Consider the following 26928-nt stretch of genomic DNA (forward strand, 5'->3'; position numbering starts at 1 on the left):
ACAGTCTTAGAGGCTTGCTTGGAACACTGAGAGGTAAATTGATTTGTTGAGGGTCACACAGCCATTATGTGTTGGAGGTAGGACTTGAAGAGATGTCTTCTTGACTACATTATCAGCTCTTTATCAAATATAACAACCTGCCTGCCAAAGATAACTATATAGTACTTACGAACAAAGGGCCTGAGTCCAGATGCAAAATGCCAAACCCCAAATGTCTGAAAACACAGTTTACTATCCATGAGACCAGGGATATGCTAATAAATGTTTAACAATCAACTCTCTGGAAAAAAATGTATATTTTCTTTTGCACACAGTGCATACATTAAGTTTAATCTGACTTATTAACGTTTTAATCCTTGCTTCCTTAAGCCTGAATAATCCACAAAATAATAAATTAAGCCCTGATATGTAACATTTGATGATTTCTGATAAGTGCTCACACAGAAACTTTAGCAATTATAGCTGGCTCCAGCCTACCCCTGCATGTAACCCTAGGCAAGTCATTTCAATTCTCAGGATTCTCATCAGTAAAATGAGGATTATATTGCTTGCTTTACATTACCCATCGGGGTTTCTGTGAAGAATGTACTTTGGAAACTATAAAGTTATGAGCCATTAGGATGATGTAAATGCAGTCAGGAGCAAAACTGAGCTTTCTTTATTTGCTTTCCTTTTCTTTACATGCTGCATCTAATGAAGATCCCTTTTCCTTAAAAATCACCCAAATGAATCATTCAATGTAAAATGATGCATTACCAAATGAGATAATTTATTTAGCATTTAGCACAGTGTCTAGCACATAATAGGAGTTTAATAAGTTCGCTTTCCCTTTGCTTCCCCATTAGGAAGCTAGCTAGTCATTGAAAATACCCCACCAACACCCCAACCACCATCAAGAACTATAAAAATCCCAAGACATTTCTTTCTTTTCCATTGTTCATGAAATTGCCAGGAAAAGTTACAGGTAATTTAAGGGACCTTTCCTCTCCCTCTAATTCAGTGTGATACAGTAGACACAATGCTGGATTTGAAGTTAAAATACATGGCTCTCAAGTCTGGCTCTGTTACTTGTGCCCTGTGTGATCTTTGATTAGTTACATTGTCCACAGCCTCAGTTTCCACTTCTACAAAATAAGGGGGCAGGACTTGATGAAGTCTAGGGTCCAGTCTGGCTCTAATGCTTAAGAAGGAATAAACTAAGACCACTGAGGCAAACCTCATTCACCAGTGAAGAGAGCAGGAAGATGGTAATGACTTTCAGAGATTACTCATCTGGACCGGATTTAAGGTGGAAACCAAAATTTTTTAAAAGGCTCTGTATCTCATTACTCATCCTTATAGTCAATGGTGCCCTTTGTGCCTTTAATTAATTTGTGTTATTTTAAGGAGCTCCTTTAAAAAATGTTTTCACTTAAATAGAGGAAATGATGAGCTTTATGGAAACCTTTAACTTTCCACAATCCCCTCTCCCCCTTCTTCTTTTTCTCATCAGGGACGCAGACCTGTTGCTGTTAGACGCGAGAATGGTCCCAGCTCTCTATGTGGGTTGGCTGGTCTTTGATATCACTGTGACCAGCAATCACTGGGTGATGAACCCACAGAACAATCTGGGCTTGCAGCTCTGCGCAGAAATGGGGGATGGTAAGCTGTGAGAGCCACATGTTGCTTGTTGGGTTTGCCCTGTCATCAACGTTTAGAGCAAGCATGCAGGAGATCCTTAAGCATGGGCCCATCCAGTAAGAAAGGCTGGGATGCATCTCACTCAACTCGAATTTCATTTTAACTGTGAAGATGCAGCTTTTCAATGGTTTTTCCCAGTTGAGAGGCAGGGAGTGAGAGAGTAGGCAACTTGAAAGAAGATAGTAGTCCTGTATGTTATTTTTTCCATGCTTCTAATTTACTATCAGCTGGTAAACCAGGAAAGGTGATTGCATATGACTGTATTGCAAATATAAATATCTTATCGTAATGGGCTTGTTTGGGCTCAAAATATGCTTAGTACAATAGAATACAAGCCATTGAGAGTTATTAACTTTTTTTTTCTTGGTGAAATGGACCACTTTGGCATTTTGGTCAAGTCTTTGGACTCCTTCTCAGAACCGTATTTTTAAATAAATAAATAGAATATTAAAAAAAATATAGAAATACAATTATCAAAATATTTAATTAAAATATATATTTTTAAAATTAATTTCACAAGACTCCATGTTAAACATGCACTCTTTAGAGTCTTTTTCAATAGCGTGTAAGCTCTTTGTGAATTCCATAGTACCAATCAAAGTGGTAGGCATGTTGGGGAAGGTTTACATATTTTTGGGTTGTTTGTTGTGATTGTTGTTGTTATATTTTTTCTCATTTTGCTTTATTGTTATAAATGGTATAGGTTAAAGTGTTGTACTTGAATCAGGAAAATCAGGGATTGACTCTTAAAATCAACATGTACTAATTCTATGACTATAGACAAAATATCTTTTTCCTTAGTTTCCTCATCTGTAAAATCTGCTTAGAAGATTAATGTGAGAATGAAATAAAATAATATACACAAAGCAATTTGTAAGTCAAAAGCAACATGTAAGTGCTAGCTATAGTACAGGTATGCTGAAAAGAATACTGAATTTGGAATCAGGGCTTAGCACATAGATAATAATAAATGCTAGTTGACTGCATTAATGTCAGCTTTGCTAGTTGCAATCTATGTATCTTCAAAACACCACTTAACCTCTGTATGTCCTAATTTCTTCATCTGTACAATGACAAAAGTGTATTAGATTATCTCAAAAGTTACTTGCAGCTCTCGATCTATGATACTGTTGAGTGATATAAATTGTAGATCCGTCTTGGAACCCATCCAGTCTGTCTTATAAGTGGAAGCAAAAGACCTCATTATAATACCCTTTCTTTTATAGCATTGTCCCATAACATGGTCCTGAGGATAGAACTATATCAGAAGCTTATAAGTAGAAATAGCTTAAAGAATTCAGCAAGGGACAGAATGAAGTGAGGTAGAGTGTATGGTTTTAACATTTAGACACTGTATATTATCATAAATCATTTCCAGAAAAGGCTTTGCCTATTCCAGAACTTGACAGGTCACTTTTGCCAAAAAGTACTTTACACAAAGATTCAAACTCCATTTGTGAGTGCAGAGTGTTCAGTAAGTTTTTTACCGAATGTATGGAATTGCTGCATTCCCTATAAGCATTTGAGATTGTTTTGAATTATGGGCTATCTGAAAATTATGGCTTTGAGATTATTGTTAGGGATAGCCGTATTTCAAGGGATTATGAAAATGGTTTACATAGGAGTCTTCAAGAATACCTAGAATTTTAAACTGCTGTATGTTGACGCTCAGAAATGTGACTGTGAAATCAGCATTGTGGTGGTATGTTTCTCTCCTTGGATGTGATTCAGAAAAGAGAAATTAAATTACCACTATTTTCCCCTTTGTTTTCCCTTTTCTCTCCACCTACCCCCAATAGGGATGAGTCTTTCTCCAGATACTCAAGGAATTATTGTCAGACTATCTCTTTCCCAGAGACAGTTTTTCAGTCTTAAACATCTACGTTGCCTTTTCTTTTCATTTGATTTTCTTCCATTATCTATTTCCTTTAATTTTTCATGTGTTTCTTTCTTTTTCCCCTGGTGCTATTCCCTGCTTTGATCTTTTTCGGCACCTCATTGCATTTGCAGACCTCTTATTGATAGCTTCTGTTTTGTTTCTGTTTGCCCTTCCTTTTGGTAGTGTTTGTTTTAAGGCTTGATTTTCCTCATTTTCCTTTTTATACTTCTGCAATCTCAGACATCAAACTTCAACTACTTAGCTATTCTTCCCCACCAATCTCATACATAATAATGAAAAGAACAGTCATGTGGCTGTTAGTATCCCTTGTTTCATGATTGCTGATGTCATGGTCACTGGTCATTAGAATCCTCTGCTCAGTTGCTCCCCACACCACATGACATTGCTATTATGATCCCTTGCTTAGATGTTGCCCACACCATGGAGGCTGGTGACTACTTTTACATTGAAATAAACTTAATGAAGATCTTCAATTCAATTCAATTCAGTTAAAGTAGTGCCACCAAATTAAATGTGACCTTGGGCAAATGACTTACTCTAGTGGCCTTCAGTTTTAGTATATGTAAAACTCAAGAGTATTACATATGACCTAATCTGTATGAACATGTATAACAATACTGTCGAATTCACTGGCAGTAAATCCATTATTGATGCTGCTTGCTTCATTGTAGTACTGTCATTGCTCTAAAATGACCTGAGTTTCAGCTACTTTTAGTGAAGTATCCTAGTGAAACTGTTCCAAAAGTGTCACCCTAGAGCTCCTGAGGATGAATTCTAAAGCAATTTGCCCTTGCTGCTTGTTTGCTATGCTGCAATAGAATCAAAAGGAAGAAAAGTGAAGGCCCTATACCAATGAAGATGGGTTGGTTAATCATTCTTCCTGGAGTATCCCTGTCAGCAATTTTATATAGGAGTAACTAAAACCTTTCATTTAATTTTGTTCTGTTCATATATTCTTCTTTCTTTGAAATGGGATGAGGATGACTTTATTGTTGATAGAATTACATATTTAGTCGATCAATAAGCATTTACCAGCACTTATTTTACCAGGAACTGTCCTAAACACAGGGAATACAAAGAAGGGTAAAAGACAATCCCTGTACTGAAGGAACTCATAAGCTTTAAAGCTGGAAAGAATTTCAGAGGCTATCTAGTTCAATAGCCTCGTTTTGCAGATGAAGAAACCATGGGCCACAAATATGTGAATTGCCCAAAGTCACACAGACAGCAAGTTGCAGAGTCAGATTTAATCTGAGGCCCTTTAGATCCCTGTACAGCAATTTTGTTTGTTTGTAGTTTGTCAGAAACTGAAGTATCCTAGGGATTTATCATTTTGGTCTTTACTATATCCAAATTTAGAGAAATAGAAGGAAGAACTGATACAGAGCAGCCTTAGAGGCAGAAAGGCTTAGGTGAGAAGTAGAAATCCCAGAGTGGGCAAAAAGAGACCTTGGGCATCATTTAGTCCAACCCATATATAAATAAAATTCTCTTCTACAGCCAGGGCAGAGTTTTCTTTACATGAAGCCAAAATTTTCCTGTTTGTAATTCCTAGTTCCTTAGACATAACATAGAATCATGGACAAGTTGCTTAACTTCTAACATCTAGCCACTCTCAACAATTACATTTTAGATGGGTTGACACTCCATATGAGTGGAGTTCCCTACCACAAAGAAAAATATATACTAAAATGGGACTTCCCTTGACAACCAAAAATTCATACTCATACTCACCTGTCACCACTCTTCAACCCCTTCCCCCTCTCACACATATATCATGCCATCTAGTTGTAGAATAAATTAAGATCTCATTTGTGAAATGAGAATATTGGAGTAGATGACCTTTAAGGAATCTTTCAACTCTACGGGTGTATGAAAATTACTACCCATCTTAGGGAAGAATAGGTGGCCATTAGTAATTATCACTTTTGTATAACTCACATTTGTGTGAAATGAATGCAATAACAAATTAAGCTGTAGTTTATTCTTGTGGTAGAGCATATCACAGAAGAACTATGCATGTTGCTTTTATGAGATCCAACTATGATACTACATTGATTAGCCTTGATGAATGTTAATTGTCAGAATGACTCTTCAATTTAGACACTGACTGATGCTAGCTATAACTGAACACCTAGCAATAATTTCAGAAATTGTCGGTATGTAGATCTAAGGCAAGAGTGATAATGTAGAAAAAATATTGTATTTGTATTAAAAGAATATGCGTTTTCATACTTTTTTTGCCACTTACTACATGTGGGATTTGGAATTAACTTCCCTGGTCCTCAGTTCTCTCATCTGTGAAATAAGAAGGTTGTAAAGATACTGTAAGGGGATTCTAGACATCTGTGTTCAATCTTTAACTCTGTCACTAATTAGCTGGCCAGCTATGGGCAGGTTATTTTACCTTGTGCTTCATTTTTCCTATCTGTAAAATAAAGTATTTGAACTGCATTGTCTCAAAGGTCCATTTCAGCTCTAACACTTTGTGACTAGATATCATGTAAAATTCCTCTTAGCCCCACGTCCTGTGATCAGTGAAGCAATTTTATTTTAATCTGGGAGAGCTGAGAGCAAACCACGTCATGATAGCTATCAATCCATCAACCAATCAATCAAAAAGCATTAAATAAGTACTTAAAATGTTTCATGCACCAGATTAGGTACCAGGAGTACAAGGAAAAATGTAAAATGAGTCCCTGTCCTCAAGGAGCTTTCATTCTATTAAGGGATACCATATATACATATAGAAGTAAAATATATGTATCTCCAATAATATATATGTACATACATTTACATACACACAAAAATTAATTTATGGGAGAAGATGCTAACAGCTGTAAGGATAAGGAAAGGTTTTTTTTTTTTATAAATGTATGATCCAGAGGATGGATTATAAAACTACTTTCTTTGGCTGCTTGTTATACCACAAGAGAACAAAAAGGAAGAAAGGTGTCCCATGAAGTAAAGTCCTATGCAATTGATATATGATAGGTGTGTCATATACTTGAGTAAAGTTTTGAAGGAAATAAGGGATTCTAAGATGCAGAAGTAAGTGTGAGTGCATTCTAGACAGAGATGGTGTCAAACATGGTTCATGAGAGAATCAGTGAAATGGATTAAACCTAGTCTATCCCACTCCTATTGAGGAAAACAGCTGAGAAACCTGGATATATATTTGAAAAATCAATATTTTGGAAGTTGAAAGGCTGTTGAAAATAAAAGTAGCATTATAATTCCTCAGAGATTTGGAGAAAATGTTAGCTTTTGAAATACTATTGCTACAGATTTGACAACTGAATGGGAGAAGATTTGGCAGAGTTCACTCGAGGCTATTCTCTTCTGACTTGTTTTTCATGTTATATCAATAATTTGCCATTTTCCATATGTTTTGCTTACTAAAGTGAACAAAAAAAGCAAAACTCCTTTTTAGCTTTTCAAAGGTAAAAGATCAAAAAGTAAGGTTGTTTTCACTCCTGAAAAAATTAGTTCCTAAAATCCTGGAAGGTTTTTAATGATAAAAGTTTTATTTCAAGTTAACAAATGAAATTATTTTAATATGCATGACAAGATAGGTGGATTATTCTTTTTCCATGAAAAAATATTATTGTAAGGGAATATTTCAATGTCTTCAATGATTTGGATTTATTTTTTGGGTGGGTAATTTGGAATAGTTGTCAATTACCTAGTTTGGAACATTGTATTAATTGTAGTTGATAGGTTCTTATTCTTATTAATGTTTTAATTGAAAATAACGTAATACTCTCCCCGTATACATTCTTATACATATATTTGGATGAGACAGTGACATAGCCTGCATTTCAATACATCTTTTATTTTAAGACCAGGTTTTTTTTCAGATACAATAATTTGCTATTGTTTGATGCTTTATATAGTTTTAGAATCAACCAAACAAGCTATTGCTGTTTTTCAAACTTGGCTTTATAGTATAAATTAGAGATGGAAGAACAAAGTGGTATTTGGGGATCATCAAAATGTCTTTAAAAACTGTATTTTCAGACATTTTGGGTTTGGCAAAACTCATTCTGAATTTTGCCAATGATTTTTTTCTTCCTTTCTGTTCAAACCCGCGTATACGTCAAGGAAAATTCAATCCGTATGTTTCTGATTCATTTGTATTCAAGTCATCAAAATGTTGTTTTGTCAGTGCATTGTTTGATGTCCAAGAAACATTACGAGTCTTTTTATAAGTCTCTAAAAGCCATTTTTCTTTGAACCAGGAAGTGATATATTTTTTCCAACACTGACTAACCAAGATCCAGTCAAGGCACAAATTCAGTTCAAAAGACAATCCTCAAAAGTCTGAATGAGTTTTCCTCTTAATATAGCATGTTTTCCCATAGCCAAGAAAAACACATTCAGGAGTTTTTAAAGCATTGAATTAAATGGAGTTTATCCCTCTAGATCTTACTGATGTTTAAAAGTAAAGATGACTGTTTACAGAATTTGTTTCCTTTGCTGCTGATTTGGAATCCAAACTAATGTTTGGTATTCAATTTAAATTAGTAGACTAGAGCACCATTTTTAGTTGTCTTAGGAAAGAAGAAGACTGAGACATTATGATCAATATGTGTAAAATCAGCAAGGATTGATCAAATCATATCTGGCATGAATAGGAACTTGTCAATTTAATCTGGAATACTAGAATTTAATTAAATTCAATAAACATTCATGAAATACCTACTATGTATAAGGCATTCTGTTAGGTGCTGGGGAGACAGCCCTTAGTTCAAATAAAACAATGTAAGGAAACTATTTAAATGGTAAATAGAAAACTTGTGGGGGCCTTCATCTGACATATGGTGCAGGAAATATAAATAGATTTAATTCGTGGCTTATTGACCCATGTTTGCATCATGTCTTCAAAGTTTTTTGCTATAGAAGTCAAATAGAAAACCAATACTACGTTGGGTGCTTTCACTTATGGGACTACTCTTGTAGAAAGAATACTGGGTTGAATGATCATAGAGCAATCCTAATCTATTTAGATTTTTGGTTCTGGACCTGGAAGGGATCTTAGAGGCCATCATGTCCAACCCTTTCATTGTACAGATAAGGGAACTGAAGCCTGGAGAAGTGAAATGATTTGCCCAAGGTCCCATGAATAGTAAATGTTAGAAGTAGGGTATAGACTCCATCCTTTGCTTCTAGAGCAAATGCCCTTTCCACTATATCACACTGCTTTATGTAATTAGACCTTGGGTGAAAACACCAATAAAGGGTGTGTGTGTGTGCGGGCATGCGTGTGTGTGTGTGTGTGTGTGTGTGTGTGTGTGTGTGTGTGTTTCAGTTCTGGTTTTCATTTTTACAATTCATAGTACAATACACTAGATAGACAGTAATGAATATGGTATCAATGTGGTCAATTCCCTTTTATTCAAAAAACAGAGACATGGTGTAGTGGACGGTGTGCTAGATTTGACCCCAGTCATATCTTGCCTCAGACACCTGCAGACTGTGCAACCCTGGGCAAATCACTTAACCTTACCACATTATAGTTTCCCTATCTGTAAAATGATGGGGTTACACTAGATGGCTTATAAAGTCCCTTATAGAGTAGCTCTAAATCTATGACCCTTGAATGTTTATTAAGTACTTGCTCTGTATAAGGTTACATGGATAAAAGATAAAAACAAAACAGCCCCTGCCACACTGGAGTTTACATTTTATTGGAGGTATGTAACATGCGCTCAGGTAAACATCATACAAGGCAATTCCAAGGATAGAAGATTAGCAAATGAGTGGTAGGGTCCAGAGGAAGTTTCTCTAAAGAAGGTGGCATTGCTGCTAAGGCTTGAAGAATATGGGGAGGCAGAGACTTGTTCGGTTGCTTCAATCATATCCCACTCTTCATGACCTCATTTGAGATTTTCTTGGTGAAGATACTAGAGTGGTTTTCCATTTCCTTCTCCAGCTCATTTTACGAATGAGAAGACTGGGTCAAACAGGGTTAAGTGACTTGCCCAGGGTCACACAGCTAATAAATGTCTGAGGCTGGATTTGAACTCAAGTCTGTCTGACTCCTGGTGCTCTATCCACTAAACTACCTAGTAGTATGTTCTATCCATAAGGGAATAGCATAAGGGAATGCACAGAGGCAGTAAATGGAATTGTGAGTTCAAGGAATACTTCATAGTCTAGCTTAGAGAAAATTATAATTAGGGGACAGCTAGGTGGCACAGTGGATACAGTCAGGAGAACCTAACTTCAAATCCGGCCTCAGACCAAACACTTGACATTTACTAGCTGTGTGACCCTGGGCAAGTCACTTAACCTCAATTGCCTAAAAATAAAAAATATATATATATATATATATATATATATAATTTTTGAAGGAGAGACAGTGCATGGTACTAAATACTTAATAGAAGTTTATCTGTATTGGGAGATTTCTTGCAGCTACAAATGGGGTGGTATACTGCTGGAGAGAACCTCTTGAACATAGAATCTTGATGTTTTGTGTCCACTGAAAAGATATCCCACAGTGATCAACAGGTTTGTTTAACGACAGAATCATCCTGTTGACAGTATTCTGGACAATCCTGACCACCAGAGGACTTTTTAAATATGCTTGTGCCTCTGTCTCACATTACCAGTGAATCTGGACTTGTCAAATCTTCAACAACTTTTTGATTCTGACAAATTGACAGTAAAGAAAATCGAGAGTATACAGCTGGGCCATTAGTTGTAATAAACAAAATAGCAATAAGTGTTAAAATTTTAAGGTTTGTAAAGTGCTTTAAAATATGATTAAAGCTTGTTATTTTGGAAAGAATGCTGGGTTTGGAACCAGAAGGACTAGGTTTGAATCTCAGCTTTGCTATTTAATCCTTGTGTGGGCTTGGACAGATCATTTTTCCCTCTGTGGGCCTCAGTTTTGTCATTTGTAAAATGAAGGAGTTGGACTAAATTACCTCTAAGGATCCATTGTACAGGCCTAGGGAATGTTACTTTTTTATTTTTGCTGTAAGAGTCAAATAAAAATAAGTCGAGATGAGATAAATGTAGCCCCTTTGGAACCAAGGAATTCTAAATATGAGTTAAGCTACTAGAGCTTTCCTGTGAGCTGAATAATGGAAATGCTATAATGCTTATGTAACCGGGTGTTAAAGACACCCTGATTGTCTGCAGAAGATAATCCCTGTGTCTTGGGAACCAAAAGTTATCTTCTTGATTTATGTTGTGCTGTTCACATAACAAAACCCACAAAATTCCCAGTAGAGACAAGAAATTTCCCCCAAGTGGACAGGGAAATTGACGAGCTCTTATGCTTTGATTGGAAGGACATCACAGGTGAACTTGAAAACCAGCAGGAAAAACCAGTCCAAGATTATGGCTGTTAGCTCATTCTCAAATTATAACCCAAATGAATCAGCAGCTCCTGACTCTTACATCTGTTGTGAATGAGACAGAATGAGGGTATTTGGGGTACATTTGGAACCTGCCATCATTTCAACAAGTATTCTCTATTCTATTTTTCTGGAGTATGTAAATGATTTTTTTTTTATAAATGATGAATCAATTAAACATTAATTTTCCATGAGGCCTTTCCTCATTTAGGAAAGAAACATTTATTAAGTGCCCACCGTGTGCCAGGCACTGTGCTAAGTGCTTTACCAACATTATTTCATTTGATTCTTACAACAACCCTGGGAAGTAGGTGTTATTATTATCCCCATTGCAGTGGTGAGGAAACTGAGGCAGAGAGAAATTAAGTTATTTGTTTAGAATCACATAGCTAATAAATATCTAAGGCTGAATTTAAACTCAGATCTCCATGACTCCAGGCCCACTGCTCTATTCACTAGGCCACCCAACAGCCTTCAGGCGGGTCTCTTCTTTCAAAGCAAAGTAATAGTGGCAGTGGTGGCAGTAGTAGCAATAATAGTGTAATTGATAATTATTTAGTGCTGTAAAGATTTCAAGGTGTTTCAGGTTCATTATTTCATTTGAAAGGTCATTAAAATGAAAAGCCATTGTCATGGTGGAGAAAAGAGAATCTGTACTTTATTTTGGGGAAAATTCATAGTAGATTTAGTTGTGATATAGTGGAAAAAGAGTGGGCTATGGGATGAAAGGGCTTGGGCTTGAATTCTACCTCAGCTCTTTTCTACCTGTATATCTTTGGACAAGTCACTTGTCCTCTTTGACTCTTCATTTCTTCATTTAAAAATGAAAGAACTAGAAAAGATAATCTTTAAGGTCCCTTCTGATTTTGATTCATCTGGAGAAAGTGCCAGAGTAAGATTTATAATAGCTAACAATAATAATAGCCAACAGTTACATAGCTTTTTAAGGTTTGCAAATAAAATACTAAAATAAAATTTTAAAATTTTTTAAAAATACTGGGTTTCCTTAAACTTGTCAGTGCAATTTTAAGCCTTAAGAGCTGAAAATTGCACTAAGCCTTTTGGGACACTTGGTATTTTCTCTTTTTGTCCTAAACAACTTTGAGGGAGTATGTGCCAATATTATCTCCACTTTACAGAAGAGGAAAATGAAAGAGACAGAGATTAAGTGATTTACCCTTTGTTATCCAGCTAATATTTTTCTTGGTACAGATTTGAACTCTGGTCTTCCTGATTTCAGAACACTTCCCTGTCTGTATGCCACCTGCCAAACTTAAAGTCTTGACTCTGCTACTTAACTATTTATGTAGTCTAGGGCAAGTCAACCTCTCTGTGTTAGTTTCCTCCTCAGTTAAAAGAACAAAGGAAAAAGAAGTTTCTTGGACTAACTGGCCAATAAGGTTCCTTTCAGGTTTTAATCTATTATCTCATGAAATATTTTTCTCATTAAATTAACTCAACAAGTAGAGGCAGCTAGTTGATACAGTGAGTAAGAGTGCTGTACTTGGAGTCAGGAAGACTTGAGTTCAAATCCCATTGCATACTCTTTCTACCTATATGATTCTGGGCAAGTCTCTTACCCTCTCAGCCTCAGTTTCCTTTTTGGTAAAATGAAGCTAATAATAGCACCTACTTCCCAGGCCTGCTGTGAGGATAAATGAGATATCGTATGCAGAACTTTTCCAACTTTAAGCACTATGTTAGTAAGCACTTACTACATGCAAAACATCAGGTTAGGCTTCTCCCTCAATGCAAGGATCATAGCCCTTGTTCATAAGAAGGTTGTGATCTAGTACTGGGCATTGCATACACATTCAAAGGACTACAATACAAAAACAGGAAAGGATGAGTGTGAAAAGCTGGTTCAGAGTGCCCTTTGATGTCTGAGAAATGGTGTCTCAGTGTAAATGGATCAAAGAAAGCTTCCTAGAGGGAGTGGCATTTGAGCTGGATCTTGAAAAGATGCTAAGATGCCAATAGGCAAGGAAGAGTAGGTGAGAGCATTCTACAGTAGGAAAAGGGGACAGTGTGAACTAAGACATGGGATGGGGAAAGCACAGCTTTGTGCCAAATAAAAAAACTTGATGAGTCTTTCTTCTGAAATTACCTTAATAACCATGACTTTGGTTACTCACTTGTCCATATTCCTTTTAATCATAATATAAATGTCTTCTTTTGCCCCTGACTATGTACTGTTATTTACATATACATATTACTGAGTAGTTTTACAATCATAATTGCTGAACCACTTTCCCTTGTGTCCCAAAAAGTATGTGAGTCAACTGAGGAATTAAGGTGATGAATTAATAATACAACAGTAGGATGATATCATGGATAGGGTGCTGGACTTGGAGACAGTAAGAGTTGGGTTCAAATCCCATCTCTGACACTTTCTAGGCATGTGACTTTGTATCAAGCAATTTTACCTCTCTGTGCCAAGGTTTCTTCATCTGGCAAATGAGGGTGCTGAACCCAATGGCCTCTAAGGTCCCACCTAGTTCTAAATTCATGATCCTGTGATTACTTCTCTCTCTTTCTCTATCTCTGTCTGTCTGTCTCTCTCTTTCTTTCTCTCTCACTCTGTCACACACACACACACACACACATATTTATAATTTGTAGTATTTAGAGTAGGAAGGAAGGTCATCTTGTCCAACTTCTTCATTTTATGAATAACAAAGTTGATGTCTAAAAAGATTAAAAAGTATGTTGTACTTAATGATCACTCAAAGCAAGGTCTGTCAACTGCAAATTCTACTCTTTTTCAAGACTACCACCCTATATTCTTTCTCAGACTCACTTGTGTGTGTGTGTGCGCACACACACACACACACGTAAATTAAACCCACTTTTAAAACTGTTGTGATACCTCTTTAGTTAATTTGGAGACATCCTGGAAGCCATTGTTTCTATTTCAGGGAAGTGGAAGTTGCATCTTGCCATAACATTCTTATTCCAAATTGTTGATGGCAGGGAGTTTTTATTTTTTATTTTTTAAACAGATATTGTTCATATAGCCAAGTGTTAGAGGAAGCTTTTCTAAGTGGACAAATGCTTGGGCTTATCAGGTAGAAAGAGCTGTATTCAAATCTCGCCTCTGGTACTTGCAAACATTGTCACCTTGGATAAGTGACTTAACCTCTATGTTCTATAGATAATGGCCCAGGACTTCCCTAAGATGATGGAATCCTTTATATTCTGAATGAAGGAGATAGTTAGCAACACATCTCATCTCCTTCACTGTGTTCTTTCAGTGATCACCACTTTCTATGATTCTAACATTAAAAGGGTGTGTTCCCAATGCTTTAAGCAGTGTAAGGGGCTAAGAAACAGACATGTAGGTAGAAAAACAGGGCATGTGGCAAAGGTAAAGACTATAGATAAGGAACTCAGTATGGTTTGACCAAGACTCCAGGTACAAAATAATAAGGCTGAGCTAAGAAATTCATTAAGTATTATCCTTTCAAACTAAATCTTATTTCCTAATTCCCAGTGAAAATGGGATTCAATCTTCTATGTCAGATCATGAGCTTTTTAGATGACAACATTTTCTTCCTCAAATTTTAAATGTCTCTTCCAAAAACTCACATGTAATTCTGGAATTCGAAAATGGTCAATTTAGTAACCACCTAGATTTACTGAGTATTGAAAATTATGCCTAATTTAAAAAAAAATTAAAAAGGAAGCAGCTGGTGAAGCCAGTTGCAAAATTATCCTGAGTATTACTTAGAACACTATTTTAACTTAGGGAAAAATCTCAAAATTAAACTCTGGTCTTCTCAGATGACTATTTAATCTATGTCAGGGGTCAGATGATCTACGATGCTGGTTAATCTGAACATCAGTTGACATGGTGTTAATAAGTAGCAGAAGAAATTCAGAGATCAAAGGTGATATTTTTTTCCCCTTTGTTTTGACTGCAGTTTCTCATTATTATTTATCTAAGTTCCCAAAGCTGCATTTCTCCCATTTTTCAGTGAATCTTTTCAACATTTTGTGGTTTAGAGATCGTCTTTTAGATTATCTACGTTGAATCTTTCTGTACATACATAAAACTTTGTTTTCAAAAATGATTAAATATTTTGTTTATAAAGCCAAATGATTGCTTTCAGCTAAATTTATAGTGGTAAACCTTGGTTTCAAAAAAAAGAACATAAAAGAGTTTCAGCATCTAGGAGTCTGTGCAAATCACATTTCTTATGAATTTCCTCTCTATGATAAATGCATGGATAGATAAATAGAGAGACAGATAGATGAGCATATACATGCCCACATATATACATATATGCCTGCATATGTGCTCAGAAAAACAGATACATAGATACGTGTAAGGAGATAGATTCTATCTAAAATCATGTATGTGTGTATCTACAAAATCTATACATGTGTATATGTGGATACATAATGTACACATGATTGATTTAATTGCATATTCATTAAAATTAAATTCTTAACATGACTCTTACACATTGAAAATATTCACATTATATTTACCCTTACTCCATGGGCAGATGGGGTAACATTGTCAGAGTGATCTGTATATGAGAAAATGCAGAAAGAGGAGGAAGCATAGTAGAGAGCTTTTATCTAAAACTGTAGAGGGAAATTGATAGATCCCAAAAAGGATGAGATGCTCAGAGGGATGGGATTGTTGAATTGAAGAAAAATTCTGATGATAAATTGTTCTGATGAGGAAGAAAAAGGGGAAAGTAGTTAAAGTAGGTGCATTGAGAACTCAATGAAAAATTTAAAAATTTAAAGAATATACCTTGAAAATGAAAACAAAAAAAATGAAAAGATGTGAAAGGAGAAATATAATATTAGTAATATTATATTAACTATTCAATAGCCTAGAATGAGTTACAGTGGATGATAACTATGAACAGTGTGTGTGTGGGGGTAGAGAACAATGTTGGTAGGAAGAAGAAAATCAAAGAAGGGATAGGGGCATTGTTCAGGATAAATGGAATAATGATAACAGGTGACAAGGAGGAAGAAGTATTTCGCTATTATTTGGCTTTTATCTTTTCTGTCAGAGAGAACAATTTTTAGTCAGAATAGAAAAAAGAGTGTGAGCAGGGATATGAAAACCAAGGAAAGCAAAGAGGCGGCAATAGTTTATCAAGCTTTAATGAGTTTGAGTCACAACACACAGATGAACTACATCCTAGGGCACAGACGAAACTGATGGATACAGTTTTGGAGTTTATTGGTGATAGTAAACATAAAAACTGTGGAGGCGAGGAGAAGCAGTGCAAGACTGAAGACAGACAATTGTAGTCTCAATTTTCAAAATAGGAAGAAGTAGGTTTTTCAAACTATGAACTATGTATCTTTTCTTCTGTTCTTCACAAATTATAGAATACATAATTAAAGAGATTACTTCCAAGCATGTATAAAGAAGATGGGTGAACCTTCAAAACTCTTAGAGATTTATTAAGAGCAGGTTATTCCAGAGGAGAGTTATTACCATTCTTAACAGTTACTAGACTGGTAGAACAGAAGAATGTAAATGATAATATAGCTAGTTGGATTTGGAAGTATTTCAAAGACCTGATAAAGTATATTGGTTAGGGGGTTGACAGTGATCTACAAGGAGGTATAGTGGAATTCCCCAATGTTCTTTTTTTGTTCTGTTGAATATTTTTATCAAGCACTTGAATGAAGATATATATGGTATGTATATATATACATATACACACATATGTATATATATACATACACACATATATGTATACATATAATTTATAGATTATATATGCATGTATGTATATGTATTATATATAAAATTTATAGATGATATATAAAACCTGGAAATGAAATGATAACTATATAAAAATCTTGACAGGCTATTACATTGTGGAAGCATTTAATCCTGATAAATATAATATCTTGTATTTGGGGTTAAAATTAGTGATTAAAAAAACTTGATAAATATAATGTGAGAAACATAAGACTATCCAGCATTTCATGGAGAAAAATTGATCTGGAGGTTTTAGTGGATTGCATGTTCAATATGCCTTAACACTGTGACATGGCAACAAAAAAGCTAAGTGGTGTTATGCTATGTTGCTCAGAATGAGAGAGGGAATAGGCTTGCTTTATTTTGTTCTGACAGTCCACATATGGTATTTTGTGTAATGATTCCCTGTTGCACACATTTCCTTGTGGAAAAGAATTATAAATAAAACTATAAATATTGTATTTTCAGTTTTATATTACCACCTAAATTCTATGTGTATGTGTGTATCTGTGTAATATATAATATGCATATACATATAAATATATATGTGTACATACATATATATATATATAAAATATATGTGTGTGTGTGTGTTGTGTGTGTGTGTGTGTATGAGAGAGAGATGACATCAGGGAACTTTATCCTCTTTGGATATATGCCAAGTAGCAGTATCATTGATCAAAAGTTTAGGTTTTTTTTGAGCAGAGTTCTAAATTGTTTTTCTGAATCATTGGACCAATCCACAGCTTCATAAACATCAATTTTCCTCTCTTCATATGCCCCTCCATCACCAATTAATCAAGCTATCCAATTATCTATTTATCTATCAATTGTTTATTAGTTTATTCATTTATCTACCTATATATTATTTTATTATTATTAAATAGTTTGTTTTGGCTACTTTTCTTATCTGATTTGTATGAGGAAAAAACTTAAGACCACTTTTAATGTACCCTTTTTTTTATTAGTGGTCATTTAGAATGTTTTAAATATAGTAGTTGATAATTTGCTTTTTTTTTTTAAAGTTGCCTGTTCTTTCCCTTTGAATACTGACCTATTGTGTAATATCCTTTGTATGCTTGGATTTATTATACCTTAAGTTATACTCTTTCCCATTCTCTTGGGTTTTATTGTCTAGCCTATATCATTGTCAACTTAAATTTTTAATCCAACCCCAAACAATTGTGATCATTAAAGTTTTTATAGTTTTAGATTTGATAATGCTAATTCTTTTGTTACTCTTCCATTTTTAATCATCTTCATCATTTCTCTTGAAATTTTTCATCATTATTCTGCCAGATGAATATTATCATCATTTTTTTCTAGTTCTAAAAGTAGCCTCCTGGTATTTTAGTGTGGCACTAAATTAATAGATTAGTTCTATAGAACTCATCATTTTTCTTATATTGGCATAAGCCAAATGTAAACAATGAATGTCTCTCCAATTATTGAAGTATTCTTTTATTTCAGTAAAAGGGTAGGTAGTTGTACTATTCAGAGTTCTGGGTGTGAATTATATGTTAATTCTCATATTTTTGTACATTTTGTAATTATTTTGAATTGCTTTTTTGAATGACTTGTTATTAATATTGAGACTCATGATTTTGTGAGTTTATTTTATAATGAAGTTATTGCTTTGATTGTTTTGATGATCTTATCATTGGCAAATAAAAGTATTTTTGCCTCCCTTATGTCTATGCTTGTTTCTTCACTTTTCTAATTGCCTTAGCTTGAGTTTCTAGAACTATTTAAAATCTAGAACTATTGAAAATGGACATCCATACTTTATTCCTGATATATTAAAGGAAGTTTTCTTGTGCTTTATTATTATAAGCAGTCAATTAGTCATTCAGTCAATAAACATTTCTTAAGTACCTATAATGTGCTAGGTTCTGTGCTAATCATTGGAGAACAAAGAGACAGAATATAGTCTCTACTCTCAAAGAGCTTACAGTCTAATGGGTTAGATAACATGAAAACAATTATGTTCAAACAAGCTATACACAGGATAAATTGGAAATAATCAGCGGAGAGAAGACAGATAGGGAAAACCTTCTTGTAGAAGGTGGGATTTTAGCTTGGATGTGGAGGAAGCCAGGGAATCCAGGAGGTAGAGATGAAGAGGGAGAATATTCCATGTCTGATTTGCAGCAAGGGGAAATACTTAGTGAAGAGATGAATTATCTTGTTTAAATGCTAGTGTCACTGTATTATATGATTCAATGAGGGTTGGGGTAAGGTGGGGAATTAGGTATAAGAAGACAGGAAAAGTAGGAAGGGGCAAGGTTATGAAGGTTTTGGGGTGTTAAACAGAGGGTTTTACATTTGGTCCTGGAGATGATAAGGAGACATTTGAAGTTTATTGAGTAGAGGGTGACATGGTCAAAAGAGCTGTGCTTTAAGATGACTTTGGCAGCTGAGTGGTGATTGAATGGAGTGTGGAAAGACTTGTGGCAGGCAGAACAACCAGGAGACTACTGCAGTAGTCTAGGTGTGAACTGATGAGGGTCTGCATCAAGGTAGTGGCAGTGTGAGAAGAGAGATTAGCTAATTCTTAGTTTTTGGTAGATAATTTTTATTATATAAGAGAATACCTATTTATTCCTATAATTTTTATTTTTTTACCTAAATTAGTTATATTTTGTCAGATTTTTTCTGCATCTATTGATAAAATCATTTTTTTCCTCATTAATAGCACCATTATTTTCCACAATTTCCCCAAAATTGAAATTCACCTGCATTCCTATGTAATTCCTTCAGTTTATAGTGATTTTTTAAAAAGACTGTATTGATGTACCCTTTTGCTAATATTCAGTATTTTGCACCAATATTCATTAGTGAAATTAATCCATAATTTTCCTTCTCTATTTTATTTCTCCCGTGTTTTTTTTTTCTATCAAAGGAAGTTGGTCATAGGCTCTCTAACTCTATTTTGGCAAGTAATTTATATAGTATAGAAGATAATTTTTCTTTAAATATTTGTTAGAAATAACCCAGCATAACCTAATTTAATATGCTCTCCAACAATTTTTAGAATATGTATGTCAAATCCATTCCCATTTCTGGTGTTATTTTTGCTAAAATATTCCTTTTCCTTTTTTTTTGGAGTCTTGTGCTGAGCATCACTTAAATCATAGATAGTATGTTTTCATTACATTAGGGGTTTTCTATTTTTTTTTCAGATTTTCAACCTTTCTACTAATAATGGTTTAAGATGTTTCTCCAATCACTTGTTCTTTCTTTTAAAACTCCCTTAGTTCTGTAGAGTATAGGTGTTACTGTAGCATTGATTGCTCACTGCAAAACACAAAATGATAGATGAGGATTAGCATATAGAGCTTTCAGTTACTGGCCTAGATTTCACTCAAGTTTGTATTAGCTTCTTGGATTTCCCCCATTCTATGAGTCTTCTATGGGGTGGATACAGAGCCAGGCAATCTTGGTTGTGATAGAGCAGCTGCTAGGGTGGACAAATAGTTAGCCAACCATCACTTCCAAGTAGCTCACTTCCAGATAGGATAGATATCAGGGTATATAATAAGTCAGTTTGTAACTCTTGAGAGAAACAGTCTCAGGTCTTTACTCTGACATTGGCTAAGAATAGAATTAACTATAGTACAGACCTAGTCTCATGGTACTTTTTTTAGTAGTTGTATTTTGGTTGAATTCTTTTATATGTGTATTTTTTCTTTCGTACTGTAAATTTATTATTTTTCATGAAGTAGTTTTAGAGGATGCTTCTCTCAATGCCACATTTACCGGAAGTACGTACCTTTGAGTACATACAGTCCTGTACCTAGAGTCAGGGATACTGAGTTCATATCCAGCCTCAGATATGTATTATTTTTGTGACTCTGGAAACTCCTTTAACCTTTGTTTGCATCAGTTTCTTCAACTCTAAGATGGGGAAAATAACAGCACCTACCTTGAAGGGTTGTTGTGAGGATCAAAGAGGATAATGTTTCTAAACTGCCTAGCACATAATAGGTGCTATATAAATGCTTGTTCCTCCCCATTTCATTTTTTCAGTTGTGTCTAATTCTTCATGACCCCATTCAAGGTTTTCTTGGCAAAGATAGTTTGTAAAAAATAGTTTGCAATTTCCTTCTCTATCTCATTTTACAGATGAGAAAAGTGAGGCAAATAGGATTAAGTGACTTGCTCAGGGTCACACAGCTAGTAAGTCTATGATGCTAGATTTGAACTCAAGAAGATTAGTCTTCCTGACTCAGCACTCTATCCACTATACCACCTAGATATCCCTTACCTGCCCCCTCCTTTACCCCTGGTTATTTACATTCTTAATACCACATTCCAGAAAAGATGTTGAGAAATTATAATTTGTCTAGAGGAAGAAAAATAAAATTATGGGACTGGAAACTCTGTCGTATGAAAATAGATTGATGGAAAAGAGGCTTTAAAGCATTTAAAAAGTTTTATCAAGGAAGAAGAATTTGACTTCAACATCTTGATCAAAGATGATGGAATTAGGAGCTATGTCTAGAAGTTTCAGAGAGGCAATTTGGTTACATATAAGTAGAGCTGTCCCAAAATTGTATGGTTGGGACATCCAGGATCCAAGATGGCAGAGTAAGTAGTAAATCACTGTAACTGTCCCATGTTCACCTCCAAATAACCTTAAAATAATGTCCCAAACAAATTCTGGAACAGTAGAACCAGCAAAAAAAAAAATAGGTGAAACAATCTTTTAGCCCAAGAAACTTGGAAGATCGTCAAGAAAAGTCTGTCACACTTGGGTAAAAGGGAAGCACAGTCCAGGAAAGGAAGCATCCCAGCAAGCCAGCAGCAAGTATCACCTCAGCAAACAAGTGGGAGATCCTGAGCCCCAGTGTGGTAGAGCAGGCAAACACCACCACCAAGATCCCCCACATGCCATAGCATAGCTAGGGGGACTATAGACTCTAGCTTCAAGAACCACCCAGTGCTTCAGCATAGCCCCAGGGAAATAAGCAGCCTCCAGTGGCCAGACCACTTTAGTGGTCTGTGCTTTAGTGTAGCCTGGGGAAATGCAGAAACACCCCACCAGCCTCAGCACATGCCAGACTCTAGCACTAGGACCCCAGAACAGCACCAGGTAAGCTTCCAGACTCCTACAGCCTCCAGCAGCACCAAACAACCCCTGCTCCACACCCTCAGCCCAGTACCAGGTAATCAGCCAGGACCTGCAGGCCCTGGCATGAGAAGACTGAAGCAGTGTTGCTTCTACTCTGGAAGCAGAGGTCAAATTTAAAAGAAAAGAAAAAAAGCCAAAAAACATGAGCAAAAAACAACAAAAAAGAATCTGACCATAGAAAGTTATTACAGTGACAGGGAAGACCAAGACATGAACCCAGAAGAGGACAACAATGTCAAAACACCTATGGATAAAACACCAAAGAAAAAAAAATGGTCCCAAGCCCAGGAATAACTCATGGAAGAGCTCAAAAAGGAGCTTAAAAGTCATGTAAGATGTAGAAGAAAAATTGAGAAAAGAAATGAGAGAGATTCAAGAGACTTATATAAAAAAGATTCACCTGCTTGGAAAAGGAAAATGACTGCTTAAAAAGTAAAAATTGCCAAATGGGAAAGGAGATACAAAAATCCACTGAAGAAAGCAACTCCCTAAAACGTATAATTGGTCAAATGGAAAAGGAAATACAAAAGCTAACTGAGGGAAACAACTTCTTAAAAGTTAGAATTGGGCAAATGGAAGCTAATGACTGTTTAAGACATCAAGAATCAATCAAACAAATTCAATAGAATGAAAAAATAGAAGAAAATGTAAAATACCACATGAAAAAAACAATTGACTAGATCTAGGAGAGACAGCATCAGAATCATTGGACTACCAGAAAGCCAGCCACATTCAAAAGGAGAACCCAGATAGCATCTTGCAAGAAATTATCAAGGAAAACTGCCCTTATATCCTGCAACCAGAGGGCAAAATAGGCATTGAAAGAATCCGCCAATCACCTCAGGAAAGTGATCCCAAAATAAAAACTTCAAGGAACATTAATAGCCAAATTTTAGAATTATTAGGTCAAGGAAAAAAATACTGTGAGTAGCCAGAAAGTAAAAGTTCAAATATTGGGGAACCACAATCAGGATTACACAGGACTTAGTAGCTGTAACATGGAATGGTCAGAAGTCATGGAACATGATATCCTGGAAGGCAAAGGAGCTAGGACTATAACCAAGAATCACCTACTTGGCAAAATTAAGCATAGCACTCTAAGGGAAAAAATGGTCAATCAATGAAATAGAAGGATTTCAAGCTTTCATAAGGAGAAGACCAGAATTGAACATAAAAAAAAATTGATCTCCAAAATTGTATGAGTGGCTTCCTAAAATAGTGAGCACAAGAAATAGAGGTTGGGATGTTATAGGAAGATTTTCTATTCAGGTAATTATTCATCTAGATGACCTCTGAGTTTCCTTCCAACATCAATATTTTGTTGTTCTATGAATCATTTTTCCCTTGGATGATTTATATATTTTTCATTGAGTAAGCGTGAATCAAAGATATAACTGCATATGATTATATGATGAGTATTTAAGCTTATACGCATTTACCTTGGCTCTGGTGATGTCATAAGACTATTACCACTAGTGATCTAATTTTTACTCATTTGTTTTACTCAACTGGGCAATTAGGATTTTCTTATGTGGTCCAAAATGTATTTCTTTGTCTCATGGGTTACATGTAAAGGACCTATCTGAGGAATATTTGATGAATATCCCTGTACTATGAGGTTCTATCCCCAGGATGTGACTGATTACTTCTCCCTCCATTGTTCTGGTAGTAATCTTAAGGAGTTGGAGGTGATTTTGTGATACTATCACTCATGAGCCCCCACTCATTATAACACCCATTGATAATCAGAAAGACTTAATTAGTTATTGTAAATGGGTATTTACTAAGTTAATGGAATAAAAGCATTTGGTACAAAAAAACCCTCCCAAAAGTCTGGAACACATTTCCACAAGAACATAGAGAATACAGGTAAAAGTGGGCTCAAATTTAGAGACCATATTGCACTAAGGGATAATTCACAACTGATTGGAGACAAATATTTTCCTCCTTTCTTGGAGCACCCATGACATTTTCTGAGCTGTACCTATGCTGGGCACTGACTTTGGGGCCCCTTATGAAGTGCTAAAGTTTCTTTTCTTGCCATCCAGAAAAGGTCATGCTACTTGAATCTGACATTCATCAGCATATCTAGTTTGTCCTCACAGAGTTCTTGGAAACATTTTCTAGTCTTAAATGACACAGATGTAAGATTTGGCAGTGGGGAAGAGGAGTTATCACTTCTTATTGGCTCACTCTCACCCTCCTTGCTGTCCTTTGGTTGAAAGCTTGAGGTTTGACTCCTCAATACACACTCAAAATGAAGCCACTTTCCTGCTTGAATTCTTTCTCTTGACATAACTAGAAGTATATCTAATTTTTTCAACCAAACCTAAAGCATTTTTCCATTTGATTTCAAGCATTTCACTAGAACTTAGTTCTAGGTAATTGATTCAATTGGGATACCTAGGAATTGTATAAACCTTGTTTCCATGTTTGATTGATTGATTAATTTTCTCTGAAACTTAAAGAAGCATTCTTATCTGATAAAGTTTTCACATTATTTTGTTAATTACATTGATTGAAATAGGATAGGGGTTGTGAAACTCACTTCTTACACATATATGATAGGAAAAGGAAGGAGACCAGTCCACTGGTGAAAGAAGAAGATAGCAGATTAGTGATGCTCTCTGGGAAACACAAAATGTATCAGACCTGGAAGATGACCTCCATCAAGTTGGTTGTATCATTTGTGGAAGATATGTAGAAAGACAGAGAAAAAAACTGTATATGACAAGGCAGCATATGTAGGACGTAACTTAAACCAATAGAAGAAGTACCTTTATTGATAAGCTCATAGAATTATTGCAATATAACCAAAAGGGGATTTCCACATGACACTTACATTATCATCATCATAGCTAATTTTTATATAGTGCTTACTGTGGGACAGCCACTGTATAAATACTTTACAATTATTATCTCATTTTGTTTTCTCAACTCTAGGAGATAGGTGTTATTATTGTCCCCACTTTGCAGATGAAGAAACTGAGATAAAGAGAGGTTAAGTGACTTGTCCAGGTCACACGGCTAGATAGTGTCTGAGATTGGATTTGAACTCTAGTTTTCCTGGCTCCAGGCCCAGAGCTCTATCCACTATGCCACTTTGTTGACAATGATTTGTCTCCTCTCTCCTTTTTCACAATTACTTTTATAATTCCTCCAACTCTTTCATGAAGGTCATGTCTATTGGAATGATAACATGAAATATTTGAATATGCAAAAATACAAAGGATCTGTGATTTCATCAGACTGAAGAAAAAGCCAATAGGACAACTTCTTCCACTGATGTAGATACAGATCTCAACCCTTCTATGGTGTAGTAGATAAATCTTACATTGTATGAGAGATATAGAAATTCTGTGATTTGCCCAGAGTCACACAGTAAATGTCAGAAGTGGGAATTGAATCTAGGTCTTTCTGGTATTTTATTCACTGTGTCACGCTATTTTTATACAATATAAGAAACCAGGTGTTAATATGAGAAAAGCAAATCTTCTCTGTCAAGAACTTTTACCATGTAACTCATTAAAACATTCTGGCATTTGGTAATTTCATTTTTACATTTTGTAAGAAAAAAATGCCCACCTTTCCCCCTTTTGAATTACCTCACTGATTGATATCTTAATGATTTGCTTTCAAATTTTCTACAATCCTTCTCTCTTTCTCCATCTCCATCTAGAAATAACTGACAGGTTTTTACTTTTTTTTCCTTACAAATAGGATGTGAGGTTAACTGACTCATCTGAAAACAGAGAGGCAAAGTTTCCAGAACCCAGCTTCGTGGACTTCTGGAAATTGTAGTCCAGTTTTCATTGGTGGGTAACACACTGGAGTTTATTGAGTCAAAGACAGGGACAGAGACATGGAGAAAAAGCCTCAGAGAGAGATAGAGATAGAGACAGAGACAGTGACAAAGGCAGGGAGATAGGAAGATAGATAGAGAGAGAGAGAGACAGAGAAAAACAAAAGATAGAGAAATAGAGATAGAGAGATCAAGGAAACAGAAAGACAGAGAGATACAAAGAGGCAGAGAGATAAACAAAGAATAGAGACAAAAAAGACATAGAGAAAGAGAGATACAGAGACAGAGAAAAAATACTTTAGCTTGATTGTTGAGATGGTAGGGAAAATTCTCCCACATCCTGATTTGAGGCTTAAACCACACGAAAGAAATTCTTGTGAGTCCTTTACTTTTTTCTTAATACCTCTTACAAATACCTTGAGAATAGAGAGTCTGAGCACATGGCTTGGGGCCATTTCCTCAAGCTAAGATTCATGTATAAATAGATTTAGGTAGTATGAAGATACCCTCACCATAGGCAAATCCCCTCTCCTTACTGTTCTTTTTCTTTTGAAGTTGTTGGGTGAGGGGCTGAGTGGATACACTGATACTCCAGGATGATAAGGGATTGGGGTAAAGAGTGGATATGTCCACAGTTTCAAGAGCAGCGGTCAAGCAGGAGGAGTAGTCCCTCATCTTCATAGCACATATTATATAACACCATTACGAAGTGCTTACATAATTACATTTATCCTGGTATAGTAAATAGAGCACTAAGCTTATGGTGAGGAAGGTCTTTGGTCCAAATCCTGCCTCATTTCTACTTATTAGATATATGACTCTGGTCAAGTCACTTCACCTCTTTAAGACCTAGTTTCTTCCCCTAAAAATGAGGATAATAATAGCACTTACGTGGGGCCTGGGTTCACTACAAATGCATGTTGTTTTTCAGTCAGGTCCATTTCTTCATAACCCCTTTGGCAAAGATACTGGAGTGGTTTGTAATTTTTTTTTTCTCCAGCTCATTTTATAGAGGAGGAAACCAAGGCAAACAGGGCTAAGTAACTTGCTCAGGGTCACACACACCACTGTTCTCCTCCTCCTCCTCTGCCTTCTTCTTCTTTCAAATTTATGTTCTGTAACCTTAACTGGGCCATCATTGCTACAAGGGAATATAAATCCCTAATTATCTCACTAGTCCATTGCTCTCACAAACTTTTTCACCCCTCCTCAAACCTCTCATAGTCCGCCTTTCCCATATCCTCTCAGAAGAGCACCTTGCTTCATATTTTACTGAAAAAAATTGAAGCCATTCAACAA

At 35.6% G+C, this 26928-nt stretch overlaps 1 protein-coding gene across 1 annotated transcript in view; it reads left to right on the top strand.

Moving 5' to 3' along the window:
• The window catches only part of BMP5 (bone morphogenetic protein 5), a 181218-nt gene that overhangs the window by 106842 nt on the left and 47448 nt on the right, over nt 1-26928 (top strand). The window contains exon 3 of the mRNA XM_021000507.2: nt 1493-1641. Coding sequence (XP_020856166.1) covers nt 1493-1641 — 149 coding nt within the window. The remainder of the gene's footprint in view (nt 1-1492; nt 1642-26928) is intronic.

The sequence above is a fragment of the Phascolarctos cinereus genome, unplaced genomic scaffold (assembly GCF_003287225.1).
Source record: "Phascolarctos cinereus isolate Bilbo 61053 unplaced genomic scaffold, phaCin_HiC Scaffold_5;HRSCAF=322, whole genome shotgun sequence".
Classification (NCBI taxonomy): domain Eukaryota; kingdom Metazoa; phylum Chordata; class Mammalia; order Diprotodontia; family Phascolarctidae; genus Phascolarctos; species Phascolarctos cinereus.